Here is a 21,358-nt window from a genome sequence, read left to right as displayed (position 1 = left end):
ATTCGATTATTTAAGTTGCATTTACTTGAATAGTGTCACAACTCAAAAAAGTCGATTTTTCAGGAGAGCGATTTAAAGTTTTCAATTGTCTCGTATTTAGCAAATATAGAAAAATGCCATCAGTTTATTGACAAATCTAGTGGCCAGAAATATATTAAATACAATGTTGAGCATAAATGGACCAAATAGAGTGTACTAATGTTTTTTCTTCGGCATAAATGTGACCTCTTTTGAATTATGTGGTTATTTGTGAAAAATATAAATCAATTTCGCCGTCATAAGCCAAATGTGTCGTTTTTGCTGAAAAAGGCAATATGAAAAATTTAATTAACTTTTCACCAATATCGTTGTAATACAAAATGTGTCATTTTTTGTGAAAATAAAATCAAATTCACCTTTTTACAATAAGTGTTGGAACACAAAATATGTCGTTATTTCATAAAAAAAATATAACTTATTATGGCACAACTGATATGTGTCGTTTTTGTGGTTAAAAACTAATGTAACATAACAAGTTTAAGAACGGCACATTCTTATTTCACTGGTTTATTTTCCTACGCATCAGAATGAAATTTTTATACAATATGGACGATGAAATTGCGCACATTTCTTCATACTCAACTCAAAAATCGTGTTTTTTGAGTTATGGCAATATTCAAGTAAATGAGCGATATATTATTGAGAAAAAGTGAAGAATGACACTAAACTTAAAATCAAGTGTCTTCTTATGATTATAAAATATTCAATTTGTTATATTTAAGAGTGATTATGCTGTTTCCTATTTTCTTTCTAGCAATTTGATGCAATGTGCAAAACGGAAGTGGCCTTCTTCATAGTTCGTGCTGTCTTTAATGTAAGTATTGAGACATAAAGATTATAATATTTATCTCTATCCACCTCTCTGAACGACCTTCATTACAAATTAGAAAGGAAATAAAGTGGTTAACAGCAGCTCGAAAGTCTGATTCAAATATCTTTCATTTTACTTACACATAATAAATAATATTAATCGCTATTTTTATGAGTTTCCACTATTTCCGCTTACCGAAAGTAGACTTTTTCGTGCATCCGCCATGGACCATTAAGTGTATGCCATAAAAAAGTGTGCAACAAGTGCTATAGCCGAAAACAGACAAAACTACAATAACAAAGATAGAACATTTGTTTGTTATTTTTAAATCCCTTTAACCACAATTCCATGCTATGTTTCCTGCACTAACCGTTATTAAGGTTTGCGGCTGCCATGCTTCGAAACCTTCCGCCACCACACTTTATTGTGCAATCCGGCGGGTTGGAGGAGTGTTGCAGCAAATGCAGTCGAATTTTAGCTGTAAATGTCTATTTGAAACAAATTTTCTAACAAGGCAAGCCACCACTCTTCGAGGGCGTGGACGGCACTACAAGGTTAAAAGTTAGTTGCCTGTAAGTTAACTGTACAAGTGCACATTAGTATGTATGTCGGATGATACATGAGTCAAACGAAGCAAATAAACAAGTTAAGCTTTTTTACAACATTTCAACAATACAAGTTGGCTGTAACTTTTTAATTTGGTTAGAAACTGAAGCGGAGCAAATTCTCTGTGTTATATTTTGTGCTTATTCCTTACAACAGTTTCAATTGTTGTTAAATGTTGCTCTGCAGTTTGTAATGTTTAAAATGGCAATTAAACAATAATGGTAGTGCTAAAATTGGTCTCAGCCGAGTGCACACGCGTCATTAGATTAGAATTAGTATAAAATGTTTCAGAGAGTTAACTTTTGTTCTAGCACTTGTCAGAGACACAAATGAACGAAAATAGAAAACGAGAATTTAAATATAGTATTATATATAGCCTTGTGTAATAAAAACCTATAGTTTAGAAAAAATACATAATTTTGTTTATTTGGGAGTTATGATGGACCCTAAGTTTAATTTAGGATGTAGAGATCGATATAATACTATACACATGCATACATACATATCAATATCATTCCAATAAGTCTGTTTTTGATGCGTTTAAAGTACAATTTCTATTTTACTTCATTCTATTTGAACTAGGGCTCTTAAAATTATTCGATTAACCTGAAAACCGATTATTCGAATATCCGATTTGTAACCGTTCGTACGAATATTAACCGGTTAGCACTATTCGAATAGTCGTCCTACTGCGGTTATTCGAATAGTTAGACTGTCACTATTCGAATAAATGAAAATTGTTTGCAGTCTAAAAGCCTTTGATTTTCCAGATATATGTCCGTATTTTCCAGATATATACAATGTGCGGTATAAATCGGTTGAGAAGTGTTCGGGCAGAAGGGCACGAGCAAAACCGACTACTGACCGACCCAAAAAACCGGTTCTTCTCAGGAAACCGACTACCCACTCGTCGAAGTTTTGGCCCAAAATGCCACAAACCCCACCCACCGACCGCGCCACGAGTGTGTCCCAAAAAAAACCGGTTCCAAAAAGTAACCGGTTACTGCAGTACTAGGCATATGCCGCAAAAAACCGAAAAAATTCGGCAGCAAGTGGTTAGGGGTATAGAATAGCGAACTCAAGAAACATACCACGCAGTGTTGTATCAGTCATATTTTAATTTTGTATGTGAAACACCAACAGTTTTGGTATGACAGTCATAAAAAAATAGCGAGTTTTTTGTTAGTTTTAATGTTTCACTTTTTTCAATAAAAATAAGAAAATTAATGAACTTGCACTATTCGAATAGTCGACAACGAACGGTTAACCGAATAGTCGAAAATGAGCGGTTAATCGAATAGTCGATGACTGACGACTATCCGAATAGTGCAAACCGAATATTATTATTCGAATAATACCCTATTCGGTTAATTCGGTTAGTCGATTAGTCGAATACCAAGAGCTCTAATTTAAACCGTGTAAATACTCCAATGGTATATTCAGTAGTACTAGGTTCTTAGTACAACTTTCAATTGGATGGAATGCACCATAAATACCTCTCGACTGACGTTCATATATTAAGGTAGTGAGATCACTTCGATTAATTGGTTCACGAAGAAGGCTTGAATCCTTCAAGCAGTAGTTCCTACTCTTCGCCATCCGATACAAATTCGGAGGTACTTGTTCTTAGATGAAGGTTAGTACTTGTTCCCGATTGGTCATCAGAAAAGAACATTATTCATTAATTATTTTTCTACATATACTCGACGTTTGTTTAGCAAAATATTTAGATCTTTCTCGTCGGGTCTTCTCCAACGTCTCTATACTTCCCGTTCGCAGCTGAAATTGATTAGGTAAACCTATAAAACAGTGGTCAAACACCAAACCATTTATTTTGTGAGAGTGTATAGGTGTTGAGAGCTACTCAACTGACCAAGTGATACGATCTACCGGTCCCGAACTTTTTCAGGCCTAGAGAAATTAGATGTGTTTGACAGTGCACTAAGAGAGCGCTCGGCGGGTAATGGGCTTACGATTACTGCTATAAAATATAGACAGGATAGATTATCTGCAATATCGTAAATGTTAAGCAGTTTTTTCTATGTCGTTACCAGCTTCGCTGATCGATAAAACGTTGCTCAACGAAATTGATTGGAAATTTCGAATGATGAATAATTCCAACTCACAAAATAAGCTTTTAGATTAACACTTACTTCTCCAAATACAAGACCTAGCCAGCGTAGCCTCTTCTTTCTTATACAAGATAATTAAATGAAATAATTTTTTTTCGACATAACTTGACAACGAGATATGTACTTATTCTGAGTGTATTTATGACATAGTACATCATACATAGATGGCAGATTTTAACTGTTGTCACTAGATGTACTCAACTCTAAAAGTTTTAACATCAACCCTCGTAATAATCCAACCTTAGAGAATCATCCCCGTGTTCTGGAAAAACTTAGCATTTACGTTACCAAATATGCAAAGACATGCATTCAGTCACTAGCAGCATACCAAAATTCAAATAAAATTTGAAGAGATATTTTAGACACAAGAAAAGGCTATTGGTATAAGATCACATATATTTAAAGTTGAAAAATGTTCAAGTTCAAACACTAACCCCAAACTTATACCCTCCATCTCTGGAGTGCTGCCACTTGAGCAATCCTCTTGAATACTTCACTTATTTCATTAAAATTTTTACACTTATTACCAAAAATATGCAAAACGCGCACAATATTTACACACAGACCATCACCATCGGTTACACATACAAATAATCAAATATAATATACAGTTACAAAAAAAGCGACGAAACAAATGCCGTATGCCAACAACAGGGGTAACATTGCTTTCCTATACATACATATATATATTTAGGGTTATAACAACAACACTATGTTGTAATCACTTGAAGCCACGCTTCCACAGCCGCAAATCGTCGACATCGTTCGTTTCGATGGCATTCTGGAAAACATTGCGCACACAACGCACAAACAAGTAATTCGCCACCGGCAGGCTGAAGGTGAAGAGCGTGTGCAGATCCAGTTTGGTGGCGCCAACCAGCACCTCCACCAGCCAAGCCAATAGTTCAAAGCTCAACACAAACATATTGATGGTAAGCCATGGCGTCATGTGACCGGGTGAAACCTGTGCGGGGGATGAGAAGAAATACGGAAGCAGAAGTGATGAATGTGAAAATATGAAAAATAGCAGAAAACGAAACAAGTAAGGAAGTCATAAGTTCGGGCGGAGCCGAACAGAATATACTCATTAACGAATAGACAGGTCTCTAAAATTTTTGGCATCAAACCATATGTGGTCTAAAATAAAATGTTTACTTAATGTCGTGAACATATCTTGCATAGGGTCAACCAAAGGTCGGGAATCGTTATTTTGGGTATATTACGGTCAGAAAAAGACCTGGACCGCTTTAATATATTTTTCCATTCAATGTAAATATACTCAAGAAAATGTGTATATCTACCATATATATTTTTATATTAGAATAAGGTCTGCCTGTCCGTCCGTTCATTTGTACTATCTGTAATTTGAGTAAAAACTTGATAAAACTGGGTAGACGGGTAGACGTGTTCATTGGCACCTTAAGAAGGTTACTTTCGTAGATGGTAAATCAGACCACGTCCACAAAATGGCGAAAACCGAAAGCATATAAAGTGCCATAACTATGTCATAAACAGAAACTACTCGACCAATTTCAACAAAATTCGGTTCGTAACATTTCTTTGGCATCCTAATGGAATACTTTGAAAATGGGAGACATCGGCTCACAACCACGCCTACTTCCCTTTTACCACAACCTGGTTCCTTCATTTTACAATATATAATTTAAGCAACAGTGAAGATATCGGAACAAAAAAATCCAATATTGCATTTCTAGTGTTACATCACCCATCTTAAAATCACCGAAATCGGACTATAACATTTTAACGCCTTAGATGCCACACATGAGGACCTCAACGCTTATGACCTATTTTTTACCAAAAATATTCTTATACCTATTATACGGAAAATTACGGTGGATTTTATACCTTTATACACATTATTATCAGATAAAAAACTCTTCTAATTTCATTAAAATATGTCGCAAATAGAAACATTTTTACTGTATAAATTCAGTGATGGATACAACGGTGTTTGGACGCTATAATTCGACTATTTATGGATAAAAATCTGGCGAAATTTATATAAAAGTAGGCTTGGGTGTAGTTTGGTTTACCCTTTCTTCAAATTTTAACTGAAGGATGAGAATATTAATATCAAATTTGATTCTAGGTGGTTAAGCAGATATTTAAATATGTGGATATATATTCACTTCAAAGGGATGTGAAAGTAATTCGCATCAGATTTAAGTCAGTCATATGAATAAATTTTATGTCTCAGACTTGAGCAAATCTACAATACTCCATATAGCATGTTGCGAGAGTATAAATATTGCTAAAAGTGTGGACCTCTAGAGGGTGTTAACCTTGTGTAGATGCACCGAAATTGAAGTGCTTTTAGTGGGGCGAGTAGCTACTATGGAATCAGTAAAACGAAAAGGCCACCAACTGTGATGTGTTGTACAAAATATTGGACAAATTGCGAAAAACGAAGCACATTTATTTCGTTTTCCTTTAATACAGAGAGATGCCAGCGGAGATTTCAAATATCCAGCAACAGTTTTTCGGTAGCAAGCACAAACAAATTTACCAGCTCCCTTAGACATACGTTGCTTTGACATTTTCGGTTTTTTCTTCAATTGTGTTGGCTTGATAGCCATTGATTAGTTGGATATGCCGTGGAAAGGTGGCAGACACTCAGTTGAATGAGTGGTGAAAAGGTGTTGCTTTTGGGTAGTGATTTGTTTGGTTGGTAAATACACATAAATAGACCGCGATTCGTGCACATCAATCACGTTGCAAGTCCAAAGCATTTCGCGTCGCCGCATTCAACATGCAACGCTCCGTTGACATTAAACAGGAAGCTGACAGGAAGCTGACACATTTTTCTGCTAAACGCCGCAGTTATGCGCACAGTGCTCAGTGTGTGGCATAGTTAGCTGCTGGCGTTCGGGCAATTCGGATTGCAATTGCTGACAAATTTGCATTCCGCTATGCAATTCAAATGACATCTGACAAGTTGAAATGTCAAATAAATGAATATTCATATCGCGGCCAAAGTATGTCATGCGATGCATTTGCGGAGATGAGATGCAATACATGTGTGTTTATATGAATGACTTGTTCGTATACATGAGTGATGGAAGGATACTGAAAAAATTTTAGTGAAATTCCAGTCAGTTTTTGAGCCGAAACAAGTAGTGGAGAGCAAGGAATTTCATGGCCAGCGCATTTTAGTGGGAAGAAATTCAAAATTCCGCTAAATTTGTATACCAAGGAAGTTATATACATACATACATGCATTGAAGTGACAATTTATTACCGTTAAAAATAATATTTTCTGTATAAGATATATAACTACGTTCTTCATCATTTACCAATATCTTTGAATAGAATTGTGCTTGAAATGCAAAAAGTGGGCAAAGCTGTTGCTATTGACTCGGAACTGACAGAAATTTGCTTCTTCCATGAAATTTCATGCAAACTTTAAAGCTTGACATCTGGACGTGTCTGTAGGTCGAAATCGCGCTGTCATAATGAATTCATCCAGTTATCGGGTTTCAATAAAAATTATTATTTTTTATTTGCTCTTGTCTCTCGGGGACAAATACTCACATTACTTTGAAGAAATCCATAAATATAGAATCATTCTATATCTTTTACAAATCATATAACCGACGAATAAATGTACGATATCAACTCCATGGATAAATTTTATATAAGGTACTTATGAAGACCAAGTGAATCATAACCCACTCGTATTTTAGCCTTTTTGTTACAGGGAAGAATATTTGACCGACCGATTAATCGGCCTTGGCATCGGACATATTTTGCCGATTCTTAGCCGATTCTTTTTATTTCTTTTGAATTATACTTAAATTAAATTTTCTTTCAGATTCCTGATTTCTTAAAAACCTAAAATAAAATGTCTTCTGTTCACTTTATAAAACACAGTTTGATTCATGTTTGCCTGAACCAATCATTCCTCACAATGATAATATTAAGTCTAGTTTAAAGAACTTCATTTTTTTGTGTTTTAAATTTATTATTACATTATTTAGAATAATCCAATTTGTTTCAAATAGAAACGGTTTTATTCAACAACTTGTTGAGATTTTGAAGATAATTTCATTATGTCACTCTTATAGAATTGGGTATCGGTCGGACTCTATTTGTATGCACATTAATGTAAGGAAATCTGCCTAGCTGTCAATCAATACTTACAAAAAAAACTTTTTAAGAAGCCTGACTGGGGGCCCTTAAATATCTCAGCATCGAATGGAGCTTACGGATACCAGACGGCCTCTCTATTAAGATAACCTTATGACCCTAGCTCCAGGAAGGCAACAATATCAGTAGCAGCCGAATAGTATCAAGCCAAATGGCCAGAATGGGATGCAGACAGTGATGGGAGATGCCAAAAGTAATGTTGATGGTAGTGCTTTTGAAAATCAATGACCTATGTTTGCGGCGTCTATTTAAGGTCGAAGACCTAACAATGGCAGAGTGTGTTTATCTCACAAGTTCTCATAATACGTCCTGTCGAAAATAGGGAAATTAATAAAGTCGATATTGTCAGTATTTATATATCGCTTTTAAATTTTCAATTAATTGTAACCACTCTCTCAATCTAAAACAATACTAAATATCTGAAATGACAGTCTAGTTATCATCACAATCTCTATAAAATAAACTAAAAAACAAGCAAATTAAGATACTAGATAAACCAATTCGAAACAGATCTAAATCCTCTTCAACTAATATTTGACCTCCCGCATGAATATCAAACACTTAAAACATGGGATAACTATCTTCCACTTCCAATTTGGTATAAGTAGCACCGGAACACAATACACCAATTCAGTTTTGGAAACGCAAGACCGCGACTAAACAATTTCTGACTTATCATGTTTCTGACTATTCATGTTTCAAAAAATTTGTAAAATATTATACTCATGTTCTAATACTCACATTAATAACGGCATACCAAAGCAGCAGCCACGCATTGAGCATCACCAAAGCTCCAACGAGACGACATTTTCGCAACACCGAATACGGTATGACGTAATATTTGCGAGCACGCCACATAGAGACACGTTTGCGTCCACCCCAATAGAGGCTGGTAAACTCACTCAAGCTATAGAACTGAGCAACAATTTTTCTCATTAATCTGTGAACTCTCTTTCCTCCATAACTTACTGTGCCAAGTGTGCTGATCGCCAGCACCACCCAATAGATGACGGGAAACCATTCCGCTTGACAGATCGAACTCTCCAACAAGAAGTTTTTGATCGCTCTCCAGCGAGTGCCTGGACAAAAATGCCAAATTGAGTAGACATCGCAATCGTCCACTGCAAGATCAAATTTGTGGCGAAGGAATCGGCAAAGCTTTTTATCGAAATGTGTAAATTTGTACATGACGCTTTGAGGGTGTTTCGGAGAGATTAAGAAATGTATGCAAGAAAGAGTTCTTTAAATTTTGTCGCACAGGCTTTTCTTTTTCTTGAACTAATTCACAAATATTTTTTTAGACTGTAGAAAATGCAAATATTATTAGTTTAATAATGACTTGTTATGATTTGGCTTTTATTTTTCTTGTTATTGTGCACTAATTATTGGCGTTATATAAAAAATTTGGAAGAAAATTTAAGCGTTTCTCTTTTTTCAAATCTAAAAATTTTATGGCAGACTTTTGTTTTTTGATAGACAATTTGAAAAATTTCCGAATGAATGGAATTGAAAATAATTGAAAACTTTTGTACTAAAAATTGTTACCAGACTGAATGTTTCAATAAAAAGATCTTTATATTATTAACCTTATTGGTTCGTGACTTATAGAACAATTATACTTAAAACAAGTAAGGAAGGGCTAAGTTCGGGTGTCACCTAACAGTTTATACTCTCGCAATTTATTTATTTAGTTTTATTAATATAACAAACAATTTGACTCACATATTCCATTGAAAGTTTGAAAACCCTAATATTCGGTATATGGGAGCTAGGGGATGTTATGATCCGATTTCACTCATTTTTGGCAAGGAGACATATCATTAGAAGAAACAGGTCGACTTTAGTATAGTATCCCCCGATTTCAGGGATGAAATGGGTATGGTTGGAAAGAGGACGATCTCCAATTACGAATATATATAATAGTTGCCGAAGGAGACTTATAGTTTTCGAGATATTTGCATTTTAAGTTGAAAATTTAACAAATTTTATGTGGCGATATTTCGATTATTAGTTAACTTTTAATTTATATAATGCGCTTATTATACACTAACTTCGATGATATCAATATCATCGGCTTACGCCAGCAGCTATACACTCTTATAGAACGAACCAAATGAATGAATCTGGTTCCTTTAGAAACAACATTTGCTAGGTCTCTTGGTATCAAATTCAGTTTCATTAGAATAATGCCACTTAAACGTTTGATTTTATCTGTAATGCACTTCGTATAGGCATCCAATCAGTTTTGACAAAACCGTGGATTAATAATGGTTTGGAAATTAAACATAAACTGGAGATCGTCCTCTTTCCAACCATACCCATTTCATCCCTGATATCCATCGGGGGATACTATACTAAAGTTTCCCCGAAGAAACATATTCCCCTTGAATTTCTTTAAAATATCTGAGAGACTTCACTATATTTTCGGTAAAAAATTTGTTAGAAGATGTCATCATATTCGATATATAGGGTCTTGAAAACTTGTGGACCGATTTCGGCGATTTTTAGAAGGGCGATGCCAGTATTTAAATGCAGTATTTTTACAAAGTTCTGTTCTCATATCTTCACTAGTGCTTACTTTATATATTGTAAAGTTCACTATTCAGACCGACTTCAAAGCTCTTGTATATGGTAAATAGGCGTAGTTGTGAACCGATTTGGACTATTTTCACAACTTGTCATTGGGAAGCTAGGAAGATATTATGAACTGAATTGGTCGATTAGTTTCGGAGATTTATTTTCATTTAATTTAAGGCTTCAGGTGGTTTTCCTTACTGAATTAAAGCATTTTTAGTAATTTTCAATCTAACATTTGTATGGGAGGTGGGCGTGGTTATTATCCGATTTATTTAACTTTTGGACTGTATTAAGAAGTGGCTAAAAGAAACGACTGCAGAAAGTTTGTTTTATATCTTTATTGGTTTGCGAGATATGTTCAAATAACCGGTTTGAGGGCGGGGCCTAGCCCACTTACCCAAAAAAATACATCTAAATATGCGCCTTCCTAGTGCGATCCTTCATACCAAATTTTACTTAATTAGCTTAATTTATGGCTTAGTTATGAAACTTTATGTGTTTTCGGTTTTCGCCATTTTATGGGTGTGTCAGTGGTCCGATTTTGCCCAGTTTCGAAAGCAACCTCTCGTGGTCCCAAGGAACATGTGTGCCAAATTTCGTCAATATATCTCAATTGTTACTCAAGACGGACGGACAGACAGACATTCGGATTTTTTATCGTCTCGTCGCCCTGATCATTTTGATATATATAACCCTATATCTAACTCGTTTAGTTTTATGACTTACAAACAACCCTAAGGTGAACAAAACTATAATACGCTCTGTTACCAATTTTTGTTGCGATAGTATAATAAAACCCTAATTTAATTAATTTGGTAAGTAAAAGTTCCTTTCCCGAATATAGATCTTCCGAACAGCAAAATGTTTAAGTTGCCATATTAGTATACCTAGTTTATGATAAACGGTAAACTATTAAACCGTTATGTCAGTATATATCAATATTAATATATATCTAGATTCTACAAGCGCAATTCAGATTCATTAAAAGCCATTCAGTATGTTTTACCTTGAACGAGTGTTAGTGTTGCACCCGCTATCGGTTTACGCGGCTGTTGAACTGTATACTACAACAACAAAAATTACAACAACACACTCGTGAAAGTTGAAAAGTGTATTTGAAAAATTCTCACGTGCAATAACATCAAAATGCCATTCATTTTCTCGCGTTTAACTTCCACTTTCGTTCCACACCCATTTGCTGAATGGCCATTAGCTCACCAATGTGCTGCTTTATAAGCGCCAACTTGTATGGACACATGTATGTACGTATGTATGCATGTAGCTTGGGTTATGTGTTGACCCGCATAGAGTGAATACTCATGTCAGCACGCACTCACGCAGCCACACAAGCACACACACAAGCGCTTAGCTTTAGTTTTCAACAAGCCACAATGACTTCCAAGGACACCAAGTGGGCGGCTTGGCTACAGTTAATGTCAATAACGGCACATTAAACTCTTTAATTACAGCAAAAATCCATTAGAAAACGAACTGCGTTGTACTAGTTGGGGTCGCAAAGGATAGGCGTAGAAATAAAGGGAAAAATCTGTGGGTGAATAAGTGAGTAATCATATATGAATGTATGTAGCATTTGCTTAATTTAAGTACCCTGTGGTCTAGGTGGACGAAAGCACGCAGTAGAAAAGTTAACTATAATTGCAATTCTTTAACTTCCCCGTTTTAAGTTTTTCCAAGTTTTTATTTACATAAACTTAAAATGTGTCTTAGCTCATTTTCTCATTATTGACCTTAAAGCCGGAATTTTAGTATATTGCTGTGAAAACACCTTCAAAAACACATATGAGTACTGTTTGATATTTATGTTCCGAATAATTTGGTAAAGTACCAAGAGATTGTTTACACCGAATCACCGAAAGTCATTGAAATTTATTCGATAAATCACGTTCTGTGCGGTAACTTACAGAGTACTTCGTATACATCACATATGAGGCCCACTTCTAGTAAGGCAAGTAAATAAGAAAAGGAGCCATATTACCGAGAGTGCCGAAAGAGGCCCAAGTTCAGTGCTCATCCGTAAATGAAACTGTCTGAATTTCCAAACCAACCAACATTGATATAATTCAGAGATTCCAATCTAAACTGCTTAGAACAATAACGGGTTCACCATGGTACATGCGTATTGAAAATATCCATAAGGATCTTGATATTCCTATGGTAAAGAAGGAAATAGAGGATAGCAGAAAGAAATATATTTCTAAACTTCGTGAACATCCAAACCCATTGGCAAACGCCTTGGTACATTCCAATCAAACTCGTTTAAAAAGAAGAGATCTACCTGCCAACTAAAGAGCAACGTTCTGCCAAAAAGCTCAAACACATTCTTGAGCTTACTTAGTTGTAAATAGATTTAAGATTTTAATACTTATTGTTAGGCTTTAAACAAAGCAGATTCAATAAATAAAGAAATATTGAAAAAAAAAAAAAAATTTCCAAACCATTATTAATCCACTGTTTTTCAAAACTGATTGGATGCCAATGCTACCTTCAACGAAGTGCATTACATATGAAGAGACCTAGCAAATGTTGTTTGGTTCCTTTAGATTACTTTTTGTTCGTTATATAAGAGTGTACAGCTGCATTGAAAACAACACCCGCGCCGAAGGAAGAAGGAAGCGAAGCGAATGATGACAAGACGAAATATCTCCAGTCATCAAACAGTCAGCGCATTCGGGTCTTGGCTCCCACGTCACTGTTGACAGTCATACATTTGAAGTTGTAGATAATTTCGTATACCTGGGAACCAGCATCAACAACACCAACAATATCAGCCTCGAAATCCTGCGCAGAATCACTCTTGCCAACAGGTGCTACTTTGGACTGAGTAGGCAATTGAAAAGTAAAGTCCGCTCGTGGAAGTCGCGGGAGAGGAAGGCCTCCACCCCATTGGAAAAACCATGTGGAGAGCGCCTGGTTACACTTGGGATTTCCAACTTGCGCCGAATTGCGAAGGAAAGAGAGGAATGGCGCTCTGTTGTCGATTCGGCTATAACCGGCTAAAGGGGTTATACGCTAATTACATACTCACACATATATAACTTAAAGTACATTAAGAACAATGGTTTCAGCGATTTTATTCTTAGTAATGGTAAAAAATTGAAGTTTCATATAAGAATCTAGTAAATTCAGCTCACTTTACTTTACAATTAACGAAAATCGTATTCCTGTAAAATTAGCGTTTCAACAGTTATAAAGTATAGATTGCATTTATATTCCAGATTCTGATGATTGATTTTTTGAATGAAGAGGAAAAAATAAAAAAAATTTCTAATCCCAAAATTAGAACTCCCCCTCCTAGCAGCAACTAGTTCAGTATATCGTTGAAAAGTAATACTATATATAAAGGCCATTTTAGGGATTTATTCAGTGAAATCTCATATTTCCATGTTTTAAGTGGAATAATGGTAAACTCTGCGCTACTGAATGCATTTAAATATATTTAAAACTTTCAAATATAAATGTTTTTACATACATATGTACGCAGTAGTGGCGAAATGGATGAAATGAATATATTTAAGTGCATGCTGTTATTTATAAATGCTTAGTAGTCATATGACATAACTGCTCATACATATAAGTGCATACAAAAAATACCACTGGCTGCTTAACAAGTCTGCTTACTTATGCAAATTCAATTTTACAAAATATACAGTTACTCGTCGCTCATTTGGATGAAGTGTTTCACACTTACTATATCCAAACATATATATGTATGCATATATACATAGCAGGATAGTGTGCCGAGATAGTTAGTCTGTTTTTCCGTAAGTTGGTCATTAACTCCCACATTTGGCCAACAAAATAACGGCATGTAATGCACATTCACTGTAAATAATTATATGAGAATGAAGTATGCAAATATATATATTCATATGTGCTTAATTCTAAATGTGGGTGCATTAATGTGATGAGCTTTTGCATATTTTATGCTTTCTTTAAAGTCTCATGTGTTTAAAGTATCTGTCGTTTACGCTGAAACTCTACCCTGAATTCGATCACTGGATTGTCAAATAAAAGTCACACTTTAATGGCTATACACTAATCTTTATTTCTAAATCCTTATAACTTAACACTTTATTACTCAATACTCTACTTTACAACTCTAACTTATAACTTTTTTTCACTTTACTCGACTACTCTCTCTTTAGAAATGTCCTTACTCGACAACTCTCTTATTGGAACTGTGTCTTGCTGCCAGTCCGACAGCCATTATACAGTGTCCAAATTAAGCAGTGAATATATGGCTATTTTGTACCATATTATGTTGGTACATTTTATCCAATTTGAGTGAGTGTCCAAATTATAAGGGTGTCCAACTTTACAGGCTTTACTGTACTATGTTCATATAAATATTAACAACTTAGAAGTATATACATATTATTAATGTTTCTAAAGAATAATTAATTAGATTTTACGAATTTATTATGTTAATATTTAGATTTCAGAATTTTACCTAAAGATATTAATCTATACTAATATTATAAAGCTGAAGAGTTTGTTTGTTTGTTTGCTTGAACGCGCTAATCTCCGAAACTACTGGTTCGAATTGAATAATTATTTTTGTGTTGGATAGTCCATTTATCAAGGAAGGCTATAGGCTATATAGCATCAGGACCAATAGGAGCGAAGAAACAATGGTAAATGTGTAAAAAAATGGGATTTTGGCAACAATACGATCTCAAAATGGCATTACTTTGGCTCTCGCATCTACTGGAATTGCAACAACGCTACTTGAAGTTGGAAGAACGGCGACGAAGCTGTGATTTATCCAGTGACATTTCTAAATTCTTTGTCATTATAATGCTTTGTCATTTATTATGCTTCGCAATCTTCAAACAGCTATCGAATAATGTAATAGTTGCAAGAATTTTTTAAAGGGACTTACAAGGGTGCAGATTCCACGAATTTCTTTGAGTTCCAACGATTTGCCATTTCAGTTCAAACGTATTCAGTTTCCAAGGAGACTTGCATTTGGGATGACAATCAACAGGTCTCAAAGACAGTCGCTGGAGGTGTGTGGCATAAATTTAATTCACGATCATCTTCTCTGTACATTTACACACCGGAACAGAAAACAAAAAATGTTGTTTATTAAGCTGCGTTACATTGAAAAAAAAAAAATTTAGAAAAATCGCAAATAAATGTTTTCCAACACTATACAAATTCAACTTTTTTTTCAAAACAAATAATTTCACGCAGTGCAACGACTGCGGAGTCAGCTAGTATATGTATATATGTATATATATTGAGCGCGGTTCTCAGATTATAGTTAGTTTTAATTCTACAAAAGCGCCGTAAACGTTATTCAAAGAGGATGGAAACTAAGTAAGAAGAACTAACAGAAACATTATTACCTTTAATAAAATAAAAAGAGAATTTAAATGGTCAGACAAAAAACTTAAAGATTATATTACTTTAAAATCTATATGTTGATAATCCAAGGCGCAATGTCTTATTCTCATTCCTATTCTCATAGGTACTACTTTATAGAATTACCTATCAGACTATAATAATAATTGTAGCAAGGTTCCAGTCATGCTGTGATATATCAAATAATCGGTTGAAAGTATATTCGAGTTCTTGACCAATCTACATATATATCCAGCTCTGTTTCCTCAGTTAGAAACAACTATCATGAAAACCTTTTCAAGAGTTTAAGTAGTTCCAGTCTGGTTCTCAATTTGATTGTACACTTTCTTAAGGTACTCATTCAGATTCTACTGACTTATCTAAGGGTACTTCATTTCTATTAAAGCTCCACTTTTTTCGAAAATAACCTAAGAGATTAAGTATTTTCACGTAAACATTTATATAATGCGGTACTTGCTACAAGAAACACGACTACTGTCAGTACTATTTATTCATCTACTCGGAGACAGACGCTGTCAGAAAGGCGAGTATCCACATTCTGAACCGTGTAGCTAGACCTTATCACATCTGATACAAAAATTACTTGAGTCTAATTTGTGCGCTTTTAGACACAACTGTAAATACCATTCAAGTGTACCTTAATGATAACTTCATATGATGTGGCTCTAGTAGAGTCCACGAAGGATCTAATAATATTATAATAACCAATAGTTATTTATAAATGATCTTCTCTGCATCAGAAACACCAATTAGTAAGCTTTGAGAAATTTCAAAACTCTAAATCAACTGACTAAAATAACACAGACATTTACAGAATCCATCAGAAAAACTCTTCATTCGCCCTAAATACATTACGCTGAAAAGGACTCTTCAAAGAACTCTATTCGTACAATTTTAATACCCTTAGATAAATTCCTAGTTAGTGTTGCGGTCGTAAATTCTCTACTTGATTCATATGCTATTGTGGTTAGGTGCCATTTGAATTCAAACGCATTCCTAACCTCACATTTCGCAAAATAATGCTGATTTCGCTCGCGGCAGTAGGACAAATGCAATTGTCATAGGTCACTTATGGTTTATTTGTATATTCACTTTTACTCATAAGTACCGTATCTGCATTATGTATACATTACTGCGCACCGTCTTTTATTTTATTTATAAGCCAAGCATGAGTGCGTCTATCCTTTCTATGACTATGCCACTCGTGTCGCCATTCTTTCGCTCTTGCTGCTCTGCCTCACATTCTTCTTCGCTGCAACATACTCGTATTCACCGTCCATTGGGAGTTATGCTTGTCTGGTGTTGCTTATGAAATGCTTTGTTGGTCACGAGGATTTGCGTTTGCAAAAATCCACTGTCGCACACACTCAACTGCACGCATATACGGTGAGATTTAGTTGAGTGATGTCAAGTCGGCAAATGGGCTGAGGTCAGTGAATGAACGCTCCAGTGGAAGATTGTGTAGTCTGGCGTGAAATGTAGCTGACATGTACAGAAACCAGCTTGCACAAATCCGCAAAGACCCAGTAGAATAGCCAGTAGAGAAAAGTTGAAGTTAAAAGTTAAAAATCTTTGCAGAAAGTTCAGATCTTTTTCTAAAGTTACAAGGTTTTTTGAAATATTATTATCTATGTGATTTGATCCTAACAGCTGATAAATGACTATGATGAGTGAGGTGTTGGTTTTTTTTCTTTTCCTCTACTCCCATATCTGTATTAATTTCTAATCTCGAATTTATCATTATTAAGAAAAGTGTTGAGAGGGAGTGAGGGAGAGTTGCGGATTATGGATTGAATTGTGGATGCTAATTTTTGATTTTTTTGAGGTTAGGATTTTCATGCATTAGTATTTGACAGATCACGTGGGATTTCAGACATGGTGTCAAAGAGAAAGATGCTCAGTATGCTTTGACATTTCATCATGAATAGACTTACTAACGAGCAACGCTTGCAAATCATTGAATTTTATTACCAAAATCAGTGTTCGGTTCGAAATGTGTTTCGCGCTTTACGTCCGATTTATGGTCTACATAATCGACCAAGTGAGCAAACAATTAATGCGATTGTGACCAAGTTTCGCACTCAGTTTACTTTATTGGACATTAAACCAACCACACGAATGCGTACAGTGCGTACAGAAGAGAATATTGCGTCTGTTTCTGAGAGTGTGGCTGAAGACCGTGAAATGTCGATTCGTCGCCGTTCGCAGCAATTGGGTTTGTGTTATTCGACCACATGGAAGATTTTACGCAAAGATCTTGGTGTAAAACCGTATAAAATACAGCTCGTGCAAGAACTGAAGCCGAACGATCTGCCACAACGTCGAATTTTCAGTGAATGGGCCCTAGAAAAGTTGGCAGAAAATCCGCTTTTTTATCGACAAATTTTGTTCAGCGATGAGGCTCATTTCTGGTTGAATGGCTACGTAAATAAGCAAAATTGCCGCATTTGGGGTGAAGAGCAACCAGAAGCCGTTCAAGAACTGCCCATGCATCCCGAAAAATGCACTGTTTGGTGTGGTTTGTACGCTGGTGGAATCATTGGACCGTATTTTTTCAAAGATGCTGTTGGACGCAACGTTACGGTGAATGGCGATCGCTATCGTTCGATGCTAACAAACTTTTTGTTGCCAAAAATGGAAGAACTGAACTTGGTTGACATGTGGTTTCAACAAGATGGCGCTACATGCCACACAGCTCGCGATTCTATGGCCATTTTGAGGGAAAACTTCGGAGAACAATTCATCTCAAGAAATGGACCCGTAAGTTGGCCACCAAGATCATGCGATTTAACGCCTTTAGACTATTTTTTGTGGGGCTACGTCAAGTCTAAAGTCTACAGAAATAAGCCAGCAACTATTCCAGCTTTGGAAGACAACATTTCCGAAGAAATTCGGGCTATTCCGGCCGAAATGCTCGAAAAAGTTGCCCAAAATTGGACTTTCCGAATGGACCACCTAAGACGCAGCCGCGGTCAACATTTAAATGAAATTATCTTCAAAAAGTAAATGTCATGAACCAATCTAACGTTTCAAATAAAGAACCGATGAGATTTTGCAAATTTTATGCGTTTTTTTAAAAAAAGTTATCAAGCTCTTAAAAAATCACCCTTTATTAAACTGTTTTAATTTTTTGAAACTAAAACCATTCAAATAGGTCGAAGTATTTTAATTGATTTCGATTATTTCTCTGTAAACTAAAATTAATAGAAATTTTTCAACTGAAAAGAGATTTCATCCATTTGGGAGAGCGGGATCAGATTATACTTTAATATCATAAACGTTATTATATTTTAATCCGAAGAATCTTCAATGCGATCCACATGTCTCTAAATTTGTTTTTCAAACTATTCGCTTTGTAAAAACATAACGGGAACAAAAAAACGCATTTTACCAGTTATATCTATTCTTACCAACTACTTTCTCTACTGGGTACTTTCCCGTATACCAAGTATCGCACGTGTTATCACAGATGAAAAGAAAATCTTTAATACTGTATGTTTGGTATATATATATATATATATATATGTGAATAGAACAGTAGTTACACAGGATATTTGAAGGAAAAAACTTGCAGTATAGAAAAAGCTATTGCTTTGAAAAATGATGTTGTTGACAGCAGTTGATGCCAGTGGCACCTGTTGCAGCCACTAGTGATTTGCCCTTTATTGCGGAAATATTGGGATTATTTACTGTATCGAGATAGAAATCTATAGGGAGCGCATTTGATACATTTAAGCTTATGTACTCGTAAAAATGTATATACAGTATGCGATAAAAGTATACAATTGACGATATCGACTCATGATCTATTTAAGTCCATATATAGACAAGTGGAAATATTAAATACTTTCCCCATTTGTGGCCATCGAATAACTCATATTCGCCGTTGACAATGTTCGGAGGGCGATAAATCTACCGCAAAACTTTTCTCTCGAAAACTCCTAGGGTCGTCTCAGCGGATGTTGACGTTCACGCTCCTGAACTATAAAGTAGGACGAGTATAATAAGCGACTAATAGATTTTGGTTATAGATTTCGGTTTTGGTTCGTCGAGAGAGGACTTTACTATTCAATTGCCTACTCAGTCCAAAGTAGCTCATGTTGGCAAGAGTGATTCTGCGTTGGATTTCAAGGCTGACATTGTTTTTGGTGTTAATTCTGGTTCCAAGATGTACTAAATTATCCACAAATTCAAAGTTATGACTGTCAACAGTCACGTGGGAGCCAAGACGCGAATGACAAGAGATATTTCGTCTTCTCCTCGTTCACTACCGTACCCAGTTCTAGTATTATCTTATAATATATATAATTAAAATTTGAAAAATAGTCTTTATTTATGAAACAACCCTTAGTATATAGATATTTAGATTATAGATAACTAATATATAAATGCAGTTCGAATAATGTCAACGCACACTGTGACTGCTCATATATAACTTTATTATACACGTATATGATGTATGTAGGATATACAGATCTATACATTTTACTTACATATATATCATTAATATCATTCATATAATTAATCATTCTTTATTTGTTATAAAAATTTGATTTTCACAACCTCTAGTTATGCGAAATCCCAAGCTAAAACTTTGAAAAATTGTTACTGCGATGGTCGCCACACAGTTCAATGATGGTATAATAACGTGATTAATATATTTCGCACATAAAAATTTTATATTGATTAATGAATTTTATGAGGGACAATCCATATTATTACAGTATGTACAAAATAACTCAAGTCTAAAGTGTGCTTAAGAGTGCGTGATAAATGTTCTTGACTTTCCTAGTCATCATGCATTTTTATCTAAACTTAAAGAATATCCACAGAAATCAACATGGAAATTTATAACAGTGTTATTTTATTTAGGTTGAAGCTTAAATAATATAAACACAGACAAATCTTTAATTTAAATAAGATCCGCTTGATCGCGTTGAGCACCTAAGCTTTAAACTCAGTATACGTCTTACAGAAACTATAACGAAAACAACCACAAAATGCTTTTGGAGGATCGTATAAAGAGATTAAACCAGATAACTGATACTTAAAAATCAATGGAATATTTTTCGTGAGAATTAACGTTTGTGAAAGATTTACTCAAAGTGACACATCACTGAAACGATGACGAAATTTTCTGAATTTCTATTGCTACTATAACCATCAGCGACTGTCCGAAGGTCTCAAGATAATTGTTGCTGAAACGAAACCTGTCTTAAAGCTAAGGACCTTTTATACTATATATAGTATCTAATAATAAAAATTTATAGGTCGCTGTATTTGGTGTATCCAAGATTGCCGTACTTTCATCTCTGCTAGGGCCCTACATATCGGTTAGCATTCAGCTTTAATGACTATCCGTCAAATATTGTCAGAACGAGGTGACTTTCTTAGAGAAATTTTGAAGAGCAACCAAAATCTCTGATGACAATAGTTAAAAGGTGTTCCTTATATAGTACAAAATTACACATATTTCTCGGCTCCTTGAGGATAGTGAATAAATAAAAAAAAGTGTAAGTAAAAAAGGAAAAAATATAAAAATACCTAGCTGTGGCCTTGCAAAACTATTTTAGAATGTAAGCAATATTTGGAATATCTGATACACGAGTCTATTTATTTATTATATATTTTTCCTTCC

General features: G+C 35.0%; 2 protein-coding genes across 4 annotated transcripts in view; one reads left to right on the top strand and one right to left on the bottom strand.

Moving 5' to 3' along the window:
• Window positions 1-21,358, top strand: part of LOC105214585 (uncharacterized) — a 147,999-nt gene that overhangs the window by 116,856 nt on the left and 9,785 nt on the right. For both annotated transcript variants that reach the window (XM_054229167.1, XM_054229166.1), the window contains exon 7: window positions 794-853. In XM_054229167.1, the coding sequence (XP_054085142.1) occupies window positions 794-853 (60 nt within the window). The remainder of the gene's footprint in view (window positions 1-793; window positions 854-21,358) is intronic.
• Window positions 229-9,244, bottom strand: LOC105214584 (uncharacterized). Of its 2 annotated transcripts, none has more exons than XM_054229168.1 (3): window positions 8,725-9,244; window positions 8,497-8,670; window positions 229-300 (listed from the first exon to the last, which is right to left on the bottom strand). In XM_054229168.1, exons 1-3 carry the CDS (start codon window positions 8,941-8,943, stop codon window positions 244-246), a joined length of 450 nt encoding a protein of 149 aa, XP_054085143.1. In that variant the 5' UTR covers window positions 8,944-9,244; the 3' UTR covers window positions 229-243. The 2 variants fall into 2 exon arrangements, with proteins under 2 accessions (XP_054085143.1, XP_011186394.1); XM_011188092.3 differs by lacking the exon at window positions 229-300 and adding an exon at window positions 3,965-4,552 and having other exon boundaries at window positions 8,725-9,241.

This window comes from Zeugodacus cucurbitae, chromosome 4, assembly GCF_028554725.1.
Source record: "Zeugodacus cucurbitae isolate PBARC_wt_2022May chromosome 4, idZeuCucr1.2, whole genome shotgun sequence".
NCBI lineage: Eukaryota > Metazoa > Arthropoda > Insecta > Diptera > Tephritidae > Zeugodacus > Zeugodacus cucurbitae.
This window is presented reverse-complemented; position numbering and strand designations above follow the sequence as displayed.

Excerpts from the sequence above, each read along its gene's own strand:
- LOC105214584 (XM_011188092.3), bottom strand. The coding sequence starts at position 8,943 with ATGTACAAATTTACACATTTCGATAAAAAGCTTTGCCGATTCCTTCGC. Across the intron at positions 8,671-8,724 it reads CGATCAGCACACTTGGCACA|TTCTATAGCTTGAGTGAGTT; the intron begins GTAAGTTATGGA and ends ATTGTTGCTCAG. Across the intron at positions 4,553-8,496 it reads TTTGGTATGCCGTTATTAAT|GTTTCACCCGGTCACATGAC; the intron begins GTGAGTATTAGA and ends TCCCCCGCACAG.